The following is a 12,345-nucleotide window of genomic DNA, read 5'->3' as shown; positions in this document are numbered from 1 at the left end:
TTGCCCATTTTATAAATGAAGAACTGAAAACTCAGAGGTTAAGTGGATCGAGGACTGATGAAATAGCAGAGCCAGGATGCAAACCTAGGTCTGTCCTACTCCAAAGCCCACACAGCTTTTTGCTGCAACATACCACCTCTCAGGAGCATTACTGTCCCTGAGGAACCTTGGAGCAAAAACAATTGCTAGAGCCATCGTCGGTATTTTCAGCTGATAGCAAATTGTTAAACTTTTATTTTTTAAATCCGTGATCTGATTTAGAATACAAAAATTAAGGGGTGCCTGGGTGGCTCCATCGGTTAAGTTTCCGACTCTTGATTTCAGCTCGGGTCATGATCTCAGGGTCCTGAGATCTAACCTCGAGTTGGGCCCCACGTTGATTCTCTCTCTTCCTCTCCCTGCCCCATCCTGCCTCCCCCTACTTCTGTGTAGTCATGCTCACTCTCTCGCGCTCTCTCTCTCTAAAAAAAAAAATTCATTTAAAAAGGAAGACAAAATTTAAAAGGTAAAACACACTATATTTATTGTGGAATTTTTTGCAGTTCTAGGAGAGTCAGGTTATGAGCATAGCTACAATACAGATACCTTGACTGTTTTATGGCTTGCATGTATGTTCTATTTCTTCCCAGTTTGGAATCCTGATGGAGTCAACAAATTCCTTCTACATTGACATTTGAAGGGTTTTTGTATTTCAGGCTGTTCCTAGAATTGTGGACCATGAATCATTTTACTGGAAAGAAAATCAATCTATATGTTATTTTTTTTCTTTGTTGTAGTATTTTACAACTCATGGTGGCATTATTTCAGAAATACAGAAGTTTAGGGGAATGATAGGCAGATAGATGATATAGAGAGATGTATATGTCAATGAATCTTGTTATAATTTCATTTAGCTAAATAAAGTCAACCGGCATATACTTAGTGGTTCATACTTCTGGTATTTTTCTAATGCTAAAAGACATTTTTAATGAAAAATATTAATGTAAAATCTATTATTCATTTTCGTTAACACACATTCCAGTAGCTTAACTAATGTAGTTCTTCTGGTTTGGCCTTGTCTCAGATGAGAATACTTGAAAGGGTGTAAACAGATATCCAGGTAGACAGACCTGTTTTTAATAGCGTTGTGCTCCATGTCCTCATTTTGGGGGAGAGATGTTTGAATATTTGTTTATGGGCATGAGGCCACTTCCTTGTTTTCCTCAATACTCCTATAAATCTTATTGGCAACAAATAAGAGAAACAATGAGAGAAACAGACATATACACATACACACATAGTGAGAGAAGTAGATGGATATTCACACACAGAAAGAGGTAGACCAGAGATGCAGGAGTCTTCAAACAGAGCGAAACAAAACAAAAATCTGATATCCATCATGGTGTCCCAGAAAGTGGATTAGACTGGATCTATAGAAGACATAAGTGTTAGACCTAGTTTTACTATTTAACTGTAATCTTCAGGAATTCACTGAACAACCCTGGCCTCAGTTTTCATCTGTAAAATGAAGAGTGTCAAATGACATTATTGCTGAGGTCCCTTCCAGATTTGTGGATCACGTTTTAGAGAGGTTTTTCTACCATATATTTCATAAAGCTGGTAAAATGAGAAGATCAGATGTGACCGATGGTTACCAAGGTGCAGTGGTTAAGGAAGCTACTGGAATCAAATTACTTAGGCTCAAATCCCATTTCTGCCGCATACTATATCGGAGACTTCAAGCAAGTTATTTAGCCTCTGTACCTCACTTTTCTAGTCTGTAAGATGGGGTTGTGATGGTGGTTGTCATCTGTCATCTAAGGTTGTTGTGGGGATTGAATTAATTCATGGCAGGTACTTGGAACACTGCCTGGAACACATTAATGTTTATCTTTTTTGTTTTGTTTTTATTTAGCTCGATAAATGTCTTTTTTGTTATAACTATTCCTGCTTGAATGCTTCTTGGAAAACTCTGCTATAAAACTCTGAGGTGATGGTGATTAACATTGATAGTCTCAATTATATCATTATTCATTTCTGCACTAAGCATAAATCCAGAAAATTTGGCATCCTAGAATCTGCCGTGAATAGAGTATGTTCGAATAAAGTATTTTAAATGTCGACGTTAATTAGCTTCATTGCAGAACTGGTTTCTTGAGGCCTACTTCAAAGTCTGTATTGACTATCGATAGACAAGCATCTCGATCCCTTAGCACTGTTGCAGTTTCTTTCTAAGTGTATTATTCATATTACATTTCAGGGTCGTGAAATTTATAATCTTCAAAACTGTTTTGAGACCATTCTGCTTTGTATAATACTATCTATAGTGTGGTTGAAAAAACAAACTGGTAGCAGTAAGACAAAGCAGGGCATTCTGAGAAATGTTATAGCACTCTCCTGGTAATGGGAAGGCTCAGATCTAGTTGCTCTAAGTCTATAAAGTAGTAAATGGTTAACATGTTGTATTCATTTGCTTAGACTGCCATAACAAGGCAGACCGGGTGGCTTAAACAACAGAAATTTATTTTCTCGAAATCCTGTAGGCTAGAAATCGGAAATATGTCAGCAGGATTGGTTTCTTCTGAGGTCTCTCTGACTGGTAGATGACCCTCTTCCCCCTGTGTCTTCACATGGTTTCCCTGTCGCTTGTTTGTATCCAGGTTTCCCCTCTTATAAGGCTACCAGCCATAGTAGATTAGGGCCTACCTAATAACCGCATTTTAACTTAATTCCCTCTTTAAAGACCCTGTCTCCAAATGCATTATATTCTGAGGTGTTGGGGATCAAGACTTGAATATATGAATGGGGGCAGGCATCCAATTTAGCCCAAACAGTTGGTTTTGTTTTTTTTTTTTTTCCTGAGAAAGAGAGAGCAGGGGGTGGGAGCCGAGGGAAAGGGAGAATCTTAAGCAGGCTCCAGACTCAGTGTGGAGCCCAATGCAGGGCTTGATCTCACAACCCTGAGATCATGACTTGCGCAGAAATCAGGAGTTGGAACTTAACTGACTGAGCCATCCAGACACCCCTAGTCCAAACACTTATTATAACACATAGACACATAAGGATCCAAATAGTCCAGTAATATCTTTTATCTTCAACTGAAAGATTGATTTGACATTTGTAGTAAAGTTTATATTGCTTAGTATTGTAGAATTCAATAAAATGATATTTGTTTTTATACCTTGGTTTTAGAACCTTTGTAAATAATAATAGCAAAAACAACTCTCTTTAGTAAACGTACAAAAGATCTGCTTTCTTGGTCAGAAAATTATTTTCTGACAGTATTTTGACATGTTTTTCTTCCCTAGACTAATCCTAAAATGCCAAAAGTGGAATGAGAAGTACAGTTTGGAAGGTTGTCACTCTCTTACCCCCAAATGCATAAATAACCCTTCCGAAAAACTAGAAGTGCCAGAGGGTGGGGAAACGAATCTTTCTGAGATAGTCAAGGTAATGTGTCAACGCCTTCCACCCCCAGATAGTAGGTTGCTTTGGATACATTTTTAAAAATAGCAGTGCATTTTTGTCCATATTTAGATTTAGTATTTATAAATGTGACATGTTTATTTTATTTTTTAAGTTTCGTATATTCTGGGTTTTTAAGGAATTACATTATCTAGTGGAAAGCTCTCAAAAACACCCATTTTGTATGTCAGTGTTGACTCTGAATTTTAAGAATTAATTGGCCTCCCATATGTTGCCTTAGCTGATATGTATATGAAAATCCTCACATAGTTGGAGCAAATTTGCTTTCTGTCTTATTGCTAATACTAAAAACTTACTAAATGGCCTGAATCCCAGTCAGTTGCAGCCCCAGTATAAGTTTTTTTAAATTTGATGTCTCAGTATATATTAAAGAAGTGATTTTTATGCAGTTTGCAAGTGTGATTTTCTGGGTAAAACAACTGATTTGTTTTTTATACTAGCCAAGTTGACTTAAAAGAGGAAAAAAAAAAAAGATCTGTGTAGATTTTTTTAAGGTGTTTCTATGTCCAGAAGTACCTAAGACTTACCAAAAATGTGCTTTCCCTCTTTCATGCCCCATTCTACCTACTATTTAGAAATCAAGCCTACTGTTCCACATAAAGACATACACACACCCAGATACTAGATATACAAACATGTACTTGCGCTCCACCCTGCCCTGCCCTCCTGCTTACATAGCTATAGAAACCTAGGGTGTTTCTTTTTCTGCCAACCAGTGTCTCTGTGGTTAAAAAAAGGCAGCAACTCCTGCTCTCCTGCAGAATGAATTCAAAGTTCCAGAGCAAAACCTGGGGCTTCCTCAAGAACGAAAAAGAGCAACCAGAACCAGAACAAATGGAGCTTGGGTATTATCCAGAGAAGGGAAAAGGTCAGAATAAAATGAACAGAACCCAAGCCACAGCAACATACCTCCATGGCAAAATCAGCACTGCCACTGAGGAGGGTCAGGGAGTGGTGAGGGCACCCTTCTTGATAGCCTCCACTCTTGTGACTGTTGGCACATAAAAGTTTGTGTTGAAGACTCACACACTCCTGACTGTTGGTCCTGGCTTGCTGGAAAGTAGCCTATGAATAGACGAATGGTGTGCTGGGCAAACTGATGTTTAAAATGATTTATTGATAACCTAAAAATAAGTTTCATACCTATCCCATAAATAGGTTTATTTTTCCCCAGGTAGCAAAATATGTATAATTTATCTTTTTTTTAAGATTTTATTTATTTGACACAGAGAGAGAGAAATCACAATAGGCAGAGAGGCAGGCAGAGAGAGAGGAAGGGAAGCAGGCTCCCTCCCTGCTGAGCAGAGAGCCCGACTGGGGACTCAATCCCAGGACCCTGAGATCATGACCTGAGCTGAAGGCAGAGGCTTAACCCACTGAGCCACCCAGATGCCCTGTCTCTTTTCTTATATATATTTATTTTTTAATTGAGAAAACTGTAAAGCTTACTATAGCTACAGTTAGCTGTGCCACAGTGTGTGATAATGTATTCAGACAACTTGTCTACGAGTGGTTTTTATTTCAGATTTATAGACTGTGGCATGCCTTGAACAGACATATCTGCCTCTAAACTCTAAGGAAAGTTGTGTCTTGGAGACTTTCAAATGGAAGGAATGAACTGAGCATCTGGTTGAAATGATCTTGTCTTTCAGAGTTACTTAATGGATCATGACAGTGACAAGTAACAGCTCATTCAGAAAGCAAATAGAGAATGAGTCTGTAGACTATGACGCACCAAAAATCTGGCACTCTTACTTCTGACAATTAATATGGAATTAGCAACAGCTTTTTTCCAAGTATCTTGGGCCACATCATTTATATATTAGGCAAGAATGGGAGTCAAGTGTAAGAGTTGGTGCCTTAAAGTACAGGACAAAAGTTGTGTTTCCTCATAAAATTTAAAGCCTATCATTTTTTAAAAAGTTTGCAGGGTCTGATATACTGTTAGGAAAATATAAACCAGAATTTGCATGTAATTCAACACTGAATATTTGGGGGGGAAATGGGGAAAAGTAGGAGCTAGGGTGAGGAATTAGCCTTACAGACAAAGTTCAGTTGGTGACAGGTTGATTTGTCTGTTCATTGCCTGGCAGAAGGTGAGGGTATAAGAGAGTACCTTAAAAAATTCAGCAGTTTGAAAAGTTCGGTTGTAATTATGTAATTTTCCCATCCGAGTGTATTGTGCATCAGTCATGGTGATTTAAGCAAATAGGCTTTTGTCAATTCAGGGAGACAAAGTCACTTCTCTTCTAGGACATTCATAAGTTAGTCCTTGAAATGGCAGTGCACATCTTAAAGTAAAAAAGGTTTTGAAAGCCCTCACCTTCCCTAACTGTAATTGCAAAAAGGAAGTCAGATGCATGGTATTTTTGCTTTATTACTCAGCTTTGACTTGAAGAAGTGGCTGTTTTCTTTCTTGTCTGTGTCAACCCACACCTGTCAGGCCTTATCAGTTGTAATGATAGTTGACATTCATGGGGTTTATGAAATCATTTATGGTATAGTAACATAGAAATAAATTTCTTATTATTTTGCAGCATCGGACACTCTTCCACCATGCTGATGGCATTTTAAATATATTTGTCGATTTTCCCAAATTTTAACTGAAGACGACCTTAAGAATTTATCCTCGAGGCAGAAAGTGTCACTTATCAGGTCAGTATCATCCCTACCCCCCACCTTTACCCCCACTCCCAGGAATATCGCTATCCCCCTAAAACATGATGTGGTTTTACGGTCTTTCATTTATATTAAATTTATTGCAAATTTAAGACTGGATTCAAATATAAAGAACAACAAAGAACTGCTGAATTTTAGTATTTCCAAAGAAAGGCTATAAGAGTACATGAAAACAGACCTATTGGTTTTTCAGTTACAGAGCTGTGACCCTTTTTTTCCTCCTGTGTCATATTTGTATTGTATTTACCTTACATAGACACTCAGCTGGATGAGTGGGTACATATTAGCAGATTGTTCCAGATACTAAGATTTGTGTGGCAAAGCGATTTACAAATGCAGATAACAAGATTATAGTGCTTTATGCCATTGGAAAAGATTGGAATTTTTTCTTGCCTAGCCTTAATAGTTAAGTGACTTTGAAGATTGTTTCAATTTTCCTCTTTTATGAGGATGTATATTTATCACAATAGATCCAAGACTTTGATTTAGGTGCTGTTTTAGTTTATTGTATATTCACTTTATTCTTATTTCATTGGATTCTCTAACAATTAGTTCTGAATTTTTACATGAAAGTTTGGAATGGAAACGAGAAGGACTTTAGAGATGATCTAGTCTGTCTGATTTTACCTGTGAGGAAACTCCGAGCTGGAGCAACTGGGTAACTTTTGTCCTCACGGCCATAGAGCTGCTCAGTGACAGAGCCTAGACTGAAATTCTGCACACTTCGCTCCCGGTCTGTTAAGCTTTCCTCACCAGGCGCTGCTTCCTTCAGCCCCAGTTTTAGATCTCTAAATAAGAGTTTTGAAGGACTACAAAGATACTAAAGGAAAAAAAGGAGAATACGTGTGAACACTACCATTATTATTTTGGTGTTTCTGCATCCTGTTTATTTCCTCAGGGTAGCTGGTGTTTACAGAGTACATTTCCAAGTGCCTATTATTCTGCTTAACATCATGGGAGGGAAGGGAATGGGCATAAAATGATAGGATTTTTCCTCTGCTTTTTAATCTCTGCGAGATTGAACCATGAGACCGTCAGGAAGAGGGGGAAGGGTTTCATCCACGAAACCAGTGTGACTCAACTGGTGGCTTGAATTCCTCACCATTCTTCACTCCAGGATGTTATCACCCCTCTTCACTTGTGTTTCCAAATCTCAAAAGGGCAGCTTGAAGGTATTTCTGAGGTCATTGATCTTTGCTGCCCCCAATTTTGATAATGCCTTTCTTAGAATTCTTGTGGAAAATGAGAGCGGATACTAGTTATTAATAATCAGATCATTGTTCAGCTTGTATCAGGAATTTATTAACATTTATTAACCCAGTCTTCACAACAGCCCTATGAGTATGATATCATCATCCCCTTTTCACAGATAAGAAAACTGAGAATCAGAAAACTTGCCCCAAATCACACAGCTAAGGTTTATACAGACCTGGCATCTATCTGACTGCAAAGCCAGACGCTCTTTCCAGCGTCTTAAATTAGCGTCTTAAATTCCCATCTTAAATTAAGTGTGTGGCTTTATTAGGTTTATGTGGTTGGGTGTTTGTTGTTTTAGTTATTTTTAAAATACCTGATGTGAGAGGTCTTCTCTAATCTCAAAGCGAGGATCACTTAACCAGCTGCTGAAACTCGGTAGTTAGAAAGTTAGCAGTTAAAACTGAAGTTAGATGGAACATATTTTGCCACGTGGCAAAAGATTCGTATGGCATGTCTTGGAACACAATCTAACAGTGAAGTAGGCCTTCCCTACATGCTCTCCCTCACTGAGAGGCGGTAGCTCTGGAAGGAATCAATGACTCTTTTGTCTGCCTCCTAAATTTTAATGTGCTCATAAGAGTTGGGAAGTACTGGAGGGTGTGTGAACTAGTCATGTTGTAATTCACTTTAAAGGAAACTATATGAGAGTGACAATTTGGAAGTAAAAAGAGGGAGAAGGAAAGTATTATGTGCTCAGCCTCGGAAGTTACAAAATGTATCTCTCCATACCCACTGGTCAGAAGATCCTTGGAAAATTGTGTAGCAGTCTAACTTCTGTCTCTGTGATTTTTGAGAAATTAATCTTGCAGAAAGGATTGAGTCTGTGCTATGCAGTTTGCCATTTAACATATTTCAGAAGATATAAGACTTCTTGGAAACGCGAACTTGCTGAGTCAGATAAATTCAGTTTGTAGTAATCTGTCCAATTAAGATGTTTAATAAGGAGGATATATTTTAAGAAATTATTTGAAAGTATATTTGTATGATGGTTGCATTGAGGTCTTATTTTACTATATGAAATATAAATACCATGGTAGGTGTTTTTCCTTTAAACTCTACTTTCAGAGAGAATACCTATCACGTGAAAGTAGATGGTTTAAAAAGAATCGTCTCCCGTACTGCCACCAGCCATTGTCCTTGCCCAAGTTTTGTTTCATCCAACTTCAGAGGGATGTCAGACTGTTTTATAAACAGTTTAGGAATTTGGTTCTCTAAAACTGGGAAGTCTTTTCATGATCTCATGATTTTCTGGTGAAATAGTGTTCATGGTAACAGAATTTTACCTGTGCTTCTAGAAACAAAACTCATGACTAACTCTTTCTGAGACCTCCCAGGATGTTCGTAAATATGCCTGGAGGAAAAATGATGAAAAATTGATCTTCGCGAATAGTGATGAAATCCGTAATTAAGGTGAATTTTATTTTCCCTTACTGCTCAGTTTATGATTAACATCAGAGGCTCTTATTTTTTCTACTTAATTGTACAGTTTGCCATCTTAAACTATTTTTTACTATAATTGTTGTTCTTGTCTGACTCACTTTATTTTTTTCTTTAGTAATATCAAACTCACTCAGTCTTCTGGAGATTGTCTGATCATTGTCTTTGTTTTAGGCTTTCAGGATGAATCTGGAAAAACTCAGCAAGCCTGAACTCCTAACATTATTCAGTATTCTTGAAGGAGAGCTTGAAGCAAGGGACCTCGTGATAGAGGCTTTAAAGGTGTGTTAAACCAAAAAAAAAAAAAGATGTCATCGTATGTTTTGAAAGTCATTTCATGGGTTGAAATTTCTTTAACCTGGGTATTTCTGTAGCCCCTGCTGAAGTTCAAGGTCTGGGTGTACATATTGATACTTGCTCTGCCAGCTACCTATGTGGTGTACTTTTAAGGATGCTGGTAAAGCCTTTCTGAGCCCAAAATAGTTCTTTAGTCTCTCTACCTCATGTCTGGACCTCGAACTTCATTCTTTGGCCTAGAGGCCTTAACCATTTTTGCATGCCAGCTGCTTCAGAATGCAATGAGACTTGCTTCCTAAAAAATGTATATATGTCCATATACCAAAATTCAGGATATAATATCTAGGCGATCAAGGACTCCATGAAGACCATCTCTGGATTCCCTAGACCCCAGATAAAGAATGCTTACTGTTGTTTTAGTATTTGATATCTGTTAAGACACAAGGGTGAGGGGGGAGGCAGGTATGAGATATGTGGAAACTCTACTTTCCACTCAGTTTTTCCATGAGCCTAAAACTGCTCCTATAGGGGTGCCTGGGTGGCTCAGTCAGTCAAGCGTCCGGCTCTGGATCTCAGCTCAGATCTTGATCTCAGGGTCATGAGTTCAAGCCCCACACTGGGCTTGGAACCTACTTAAAAATGATAAGTAAGGGGTGCTTGACTGGCTAAGTGGGTTGAGCCTCTGCCTTCGGCTCAGGTCATGATCTCAGCATCCTGGGATCAAGCCCCACATCAGGCTCTCTGCTCAGCGGGAAGCCTGCTTCCCCCTCTCTCTCTCTCTGCCTGCCTCTCTGCCTAGTTGTGCTCTGTCAAATAAATAAACTAAAACTTTAAAAAATAATAATAAGTAAAAATAAAACAAAAAATAAAACTGCTCTAAAAAAATAAAATCTAATTTAAAAAGTGTAAGGGGTATACCTCCTTTCAAGTTTCATGAACCCTTTATACCATTGTAAGGATGTTTACCAATCTGTCCTGAGATCAGATTTGCAGATGCAAAGAAAAGACAGTAAGGGTATCTGTGTGAGCAGCAGGAGGAAGAGAGGGAGGAGAAATGACCAAAGAAGAGAGACTTGAGCATGCTGGAGAGAGTAGTCCCTGCAGAGCACTCACCCAAGTCTAAGGATCTAAGAAGAGGTTTATAGTCTCACATTTTAATTAGAGGTTATATCCATATACATCTTAAGACTCATTGGTAAAAAGTTTATGAAGTACTTTGGGTTTTTTGGTTTTGTTTTGTTTTGTTTTCAAAATTACCTACTTTTTAAAATATCGCATTAATATTTATTTCATGTGTGTTCATATGAAGCTCCATTGTTGAAGATTTTTTTTTTTTAAAGATTTTATTTATTTATTTGACAGACAGAGATCACAAGTAGGCAGAGAGGCAGGCAGGGCGGTGGGCGGGGGTTGGGGAGAAGCGGGCTCCCCAGTGAGCAGAGAGCCCAATGCATGGCTCTATCCTAGGACCCTGAGACCATGACCTGAGCTGAAGGCAGAGTTTAACCCACTGAGTCCCCCAGGCGCCCCATGAAGATTTTTTTCATAGCGACAAAGATAATTTTCTAGAAAATTTCAAGGAGACTTAGAGAATCAGTGATTTCCTAAGTAGCCAACAATAACCACTCAAGAGTTCATACAAAAAGCCTTTTCCCTTCCTGCACTGATACAGAGTAAATGTGTTATTCATTTGCTCCTATCTGGGTAGTCTTTTCTTGGATTACTTTAAAATTATAGTTGTGATAAAATTAAATCTAAACCTGTTATTTCTATGTGCTCTTAAAGTTTCATGCTAGTGTGTTTTTCAAGAATGACTGAAAAAGACTGACATTTCTGTCTAATGAGTATGCCTCAGGGTAGTTTATCACTAAAGACTGTTGGGTTTTTTGTTTTGTTTTGTTTTCCGTGGTAGCTTTGTCATATGTGATAAGTAATTTCCAGTGGTTTCGTTCTCCAGAGTGCGTGAGGCAGTTCCCTTCTTATATGCGGGGGTGGGGGTGGGGATGGAGTCTGTTTTCTTTTTTTTTTTTTTATAAGATTTTTTATTTATTTATTCAACAGAAAGAGATCACAAGTAGATAGAGAGGCAGACAGAGAGAGACAGAGGGAAGCAGATGCGGGACTCGATCCCAGGACACCGAGATCATGACCTGAGCCGAAGGCAGCGGCTTAACCCACTGAGCCACCCAGGCGCCCTGGAGTCTGTTTTCTGTTCTTCCTTTCCCTGCTTGCTTCAGTCTTGGATTTGCGTGGCTCCCTGGAGATCACATGTTTATGGCTTTGACACATGCCTAGTCATATAAGTTAAAGTTCATTGCCTGCGTCTTTGCTCCCATACTGCTAAGTAGAACTGTATGACTTTGGTCACATCATTCAATCTGTCTGGAGCACAGCTTCCTTCTCTGTAATAAGAATAAATGATTAATAACTAGTATTTGTGTGTAATATTGCAATTTGCCAGGCATTGCAGATCCTGTAACAGCATAGGAGCCATTTTTTACCCTTTATATAGATTCTTTCAGTTCATACCATGTTCCCCATATCCAAGGAACAGTCAGTGGTCGCTAATATTATGAATGGATGACTCTAGTGTGCCCTCAGTGGTGCCTACTTTTTTAATGACTCCCCTGCCAACGTACATTGCATATAAATGTTCACTCGGGCTGGTGACTCATTTCTGCCACTTCCACAGGCCTCCCCTTTTTGTCACTATTAGCGAATTTTCTTCCCTTCCCCGTACATCCGTGGAAACTGTTCTGTTTCTCATAACTCCATCCCGTTGTTACCAATAGTCATAAACTGATTAAACCCAGGACACCCTCCCATTTCTTATCCTGTATTTTTCTGCTCAATGAAGAGAAGAGACAAAAGGATTGGGGGAAATTTGAGCTCGTTCCTAATTCTCACTCCTATTGCCTGTTGTTTTCTCATTTCTTTCTCTTGGTTCTCTTCTGAGAACCTGGCTCTCCTGTCCATAGGTGTTACCAGCTTAGAACCTGAAGAGTTCTCTGCCTAAGCTGCACCAGGAAGTGCTTGGCTCATACCAATGACTCCTTGTAAAATCCAGAAAGTATTTTCTAGGAGCAATATTATTATAAACAGCAATCAGATTTTAGAAAACTACAGTAGTTTGGCAGCATGTGTTAAAGACACTCAGCTGAAGATCTACCCCTGTTGGCACTGGGGCTCCGGGAGGCGGTTCCCCATATA

The 12,345-nt window shown here is 38.8% G+C and overlaps 1 protein-coding gene across 2 annotated transcripts in view; it reads left to right on the top strand.

Moving 5' to 3' along the window:
* CTTNBP2NL (CTTNBP2 N-terminal like) overlaps positions 1-12,345 on the top strand; it is a 49,170-nt gene that overhangs the window by 6,249 nt on the left and 30,576 nt on the right. The window contains exons 1-3 of one of the 2 annotated variants that reach the window (XM_046003972.1): positions 3,333-3,429; positions 6,003-6,120; positions 9,013-9,120. In XM_046003972.1, coding sequence (XP_045859928.1) covers positions 9,022-9,120 — 99 coding nt within the window. In that variant the 5' untranslated portion in view covers positions 3,333-3,429; positions 6,003-6,120; positions 9,013-9,021. Of the gene's footprint in view, positions 1-3,332; positions 3,430-6,002; positions 6,121-9,012; positions 9,121-12,345 lie in introns of those variants that run through there. The other variant, XM_046003961.1, reaches the window with a different exon arrangement.

Source organism: Meles meles, chromosome 1, assembly GCF_922984935.1.
Source record: "Meles meles chromosome 1, mMelMel3.1 paternal haplotype, whole genome shotgun sequence".
Taxonomy (NCBI): domain Eukaryota; kingdom Metazoa; phylum Chordata; class Mammalia; order Carnivora; family Mustelidae; genus Meles; species Meles meles.
The sequence above is the reverse complement of the archived record's forward strand: the minus strand, read 5'-3'. Positions and strand labels throughout refer to the sequence as shown.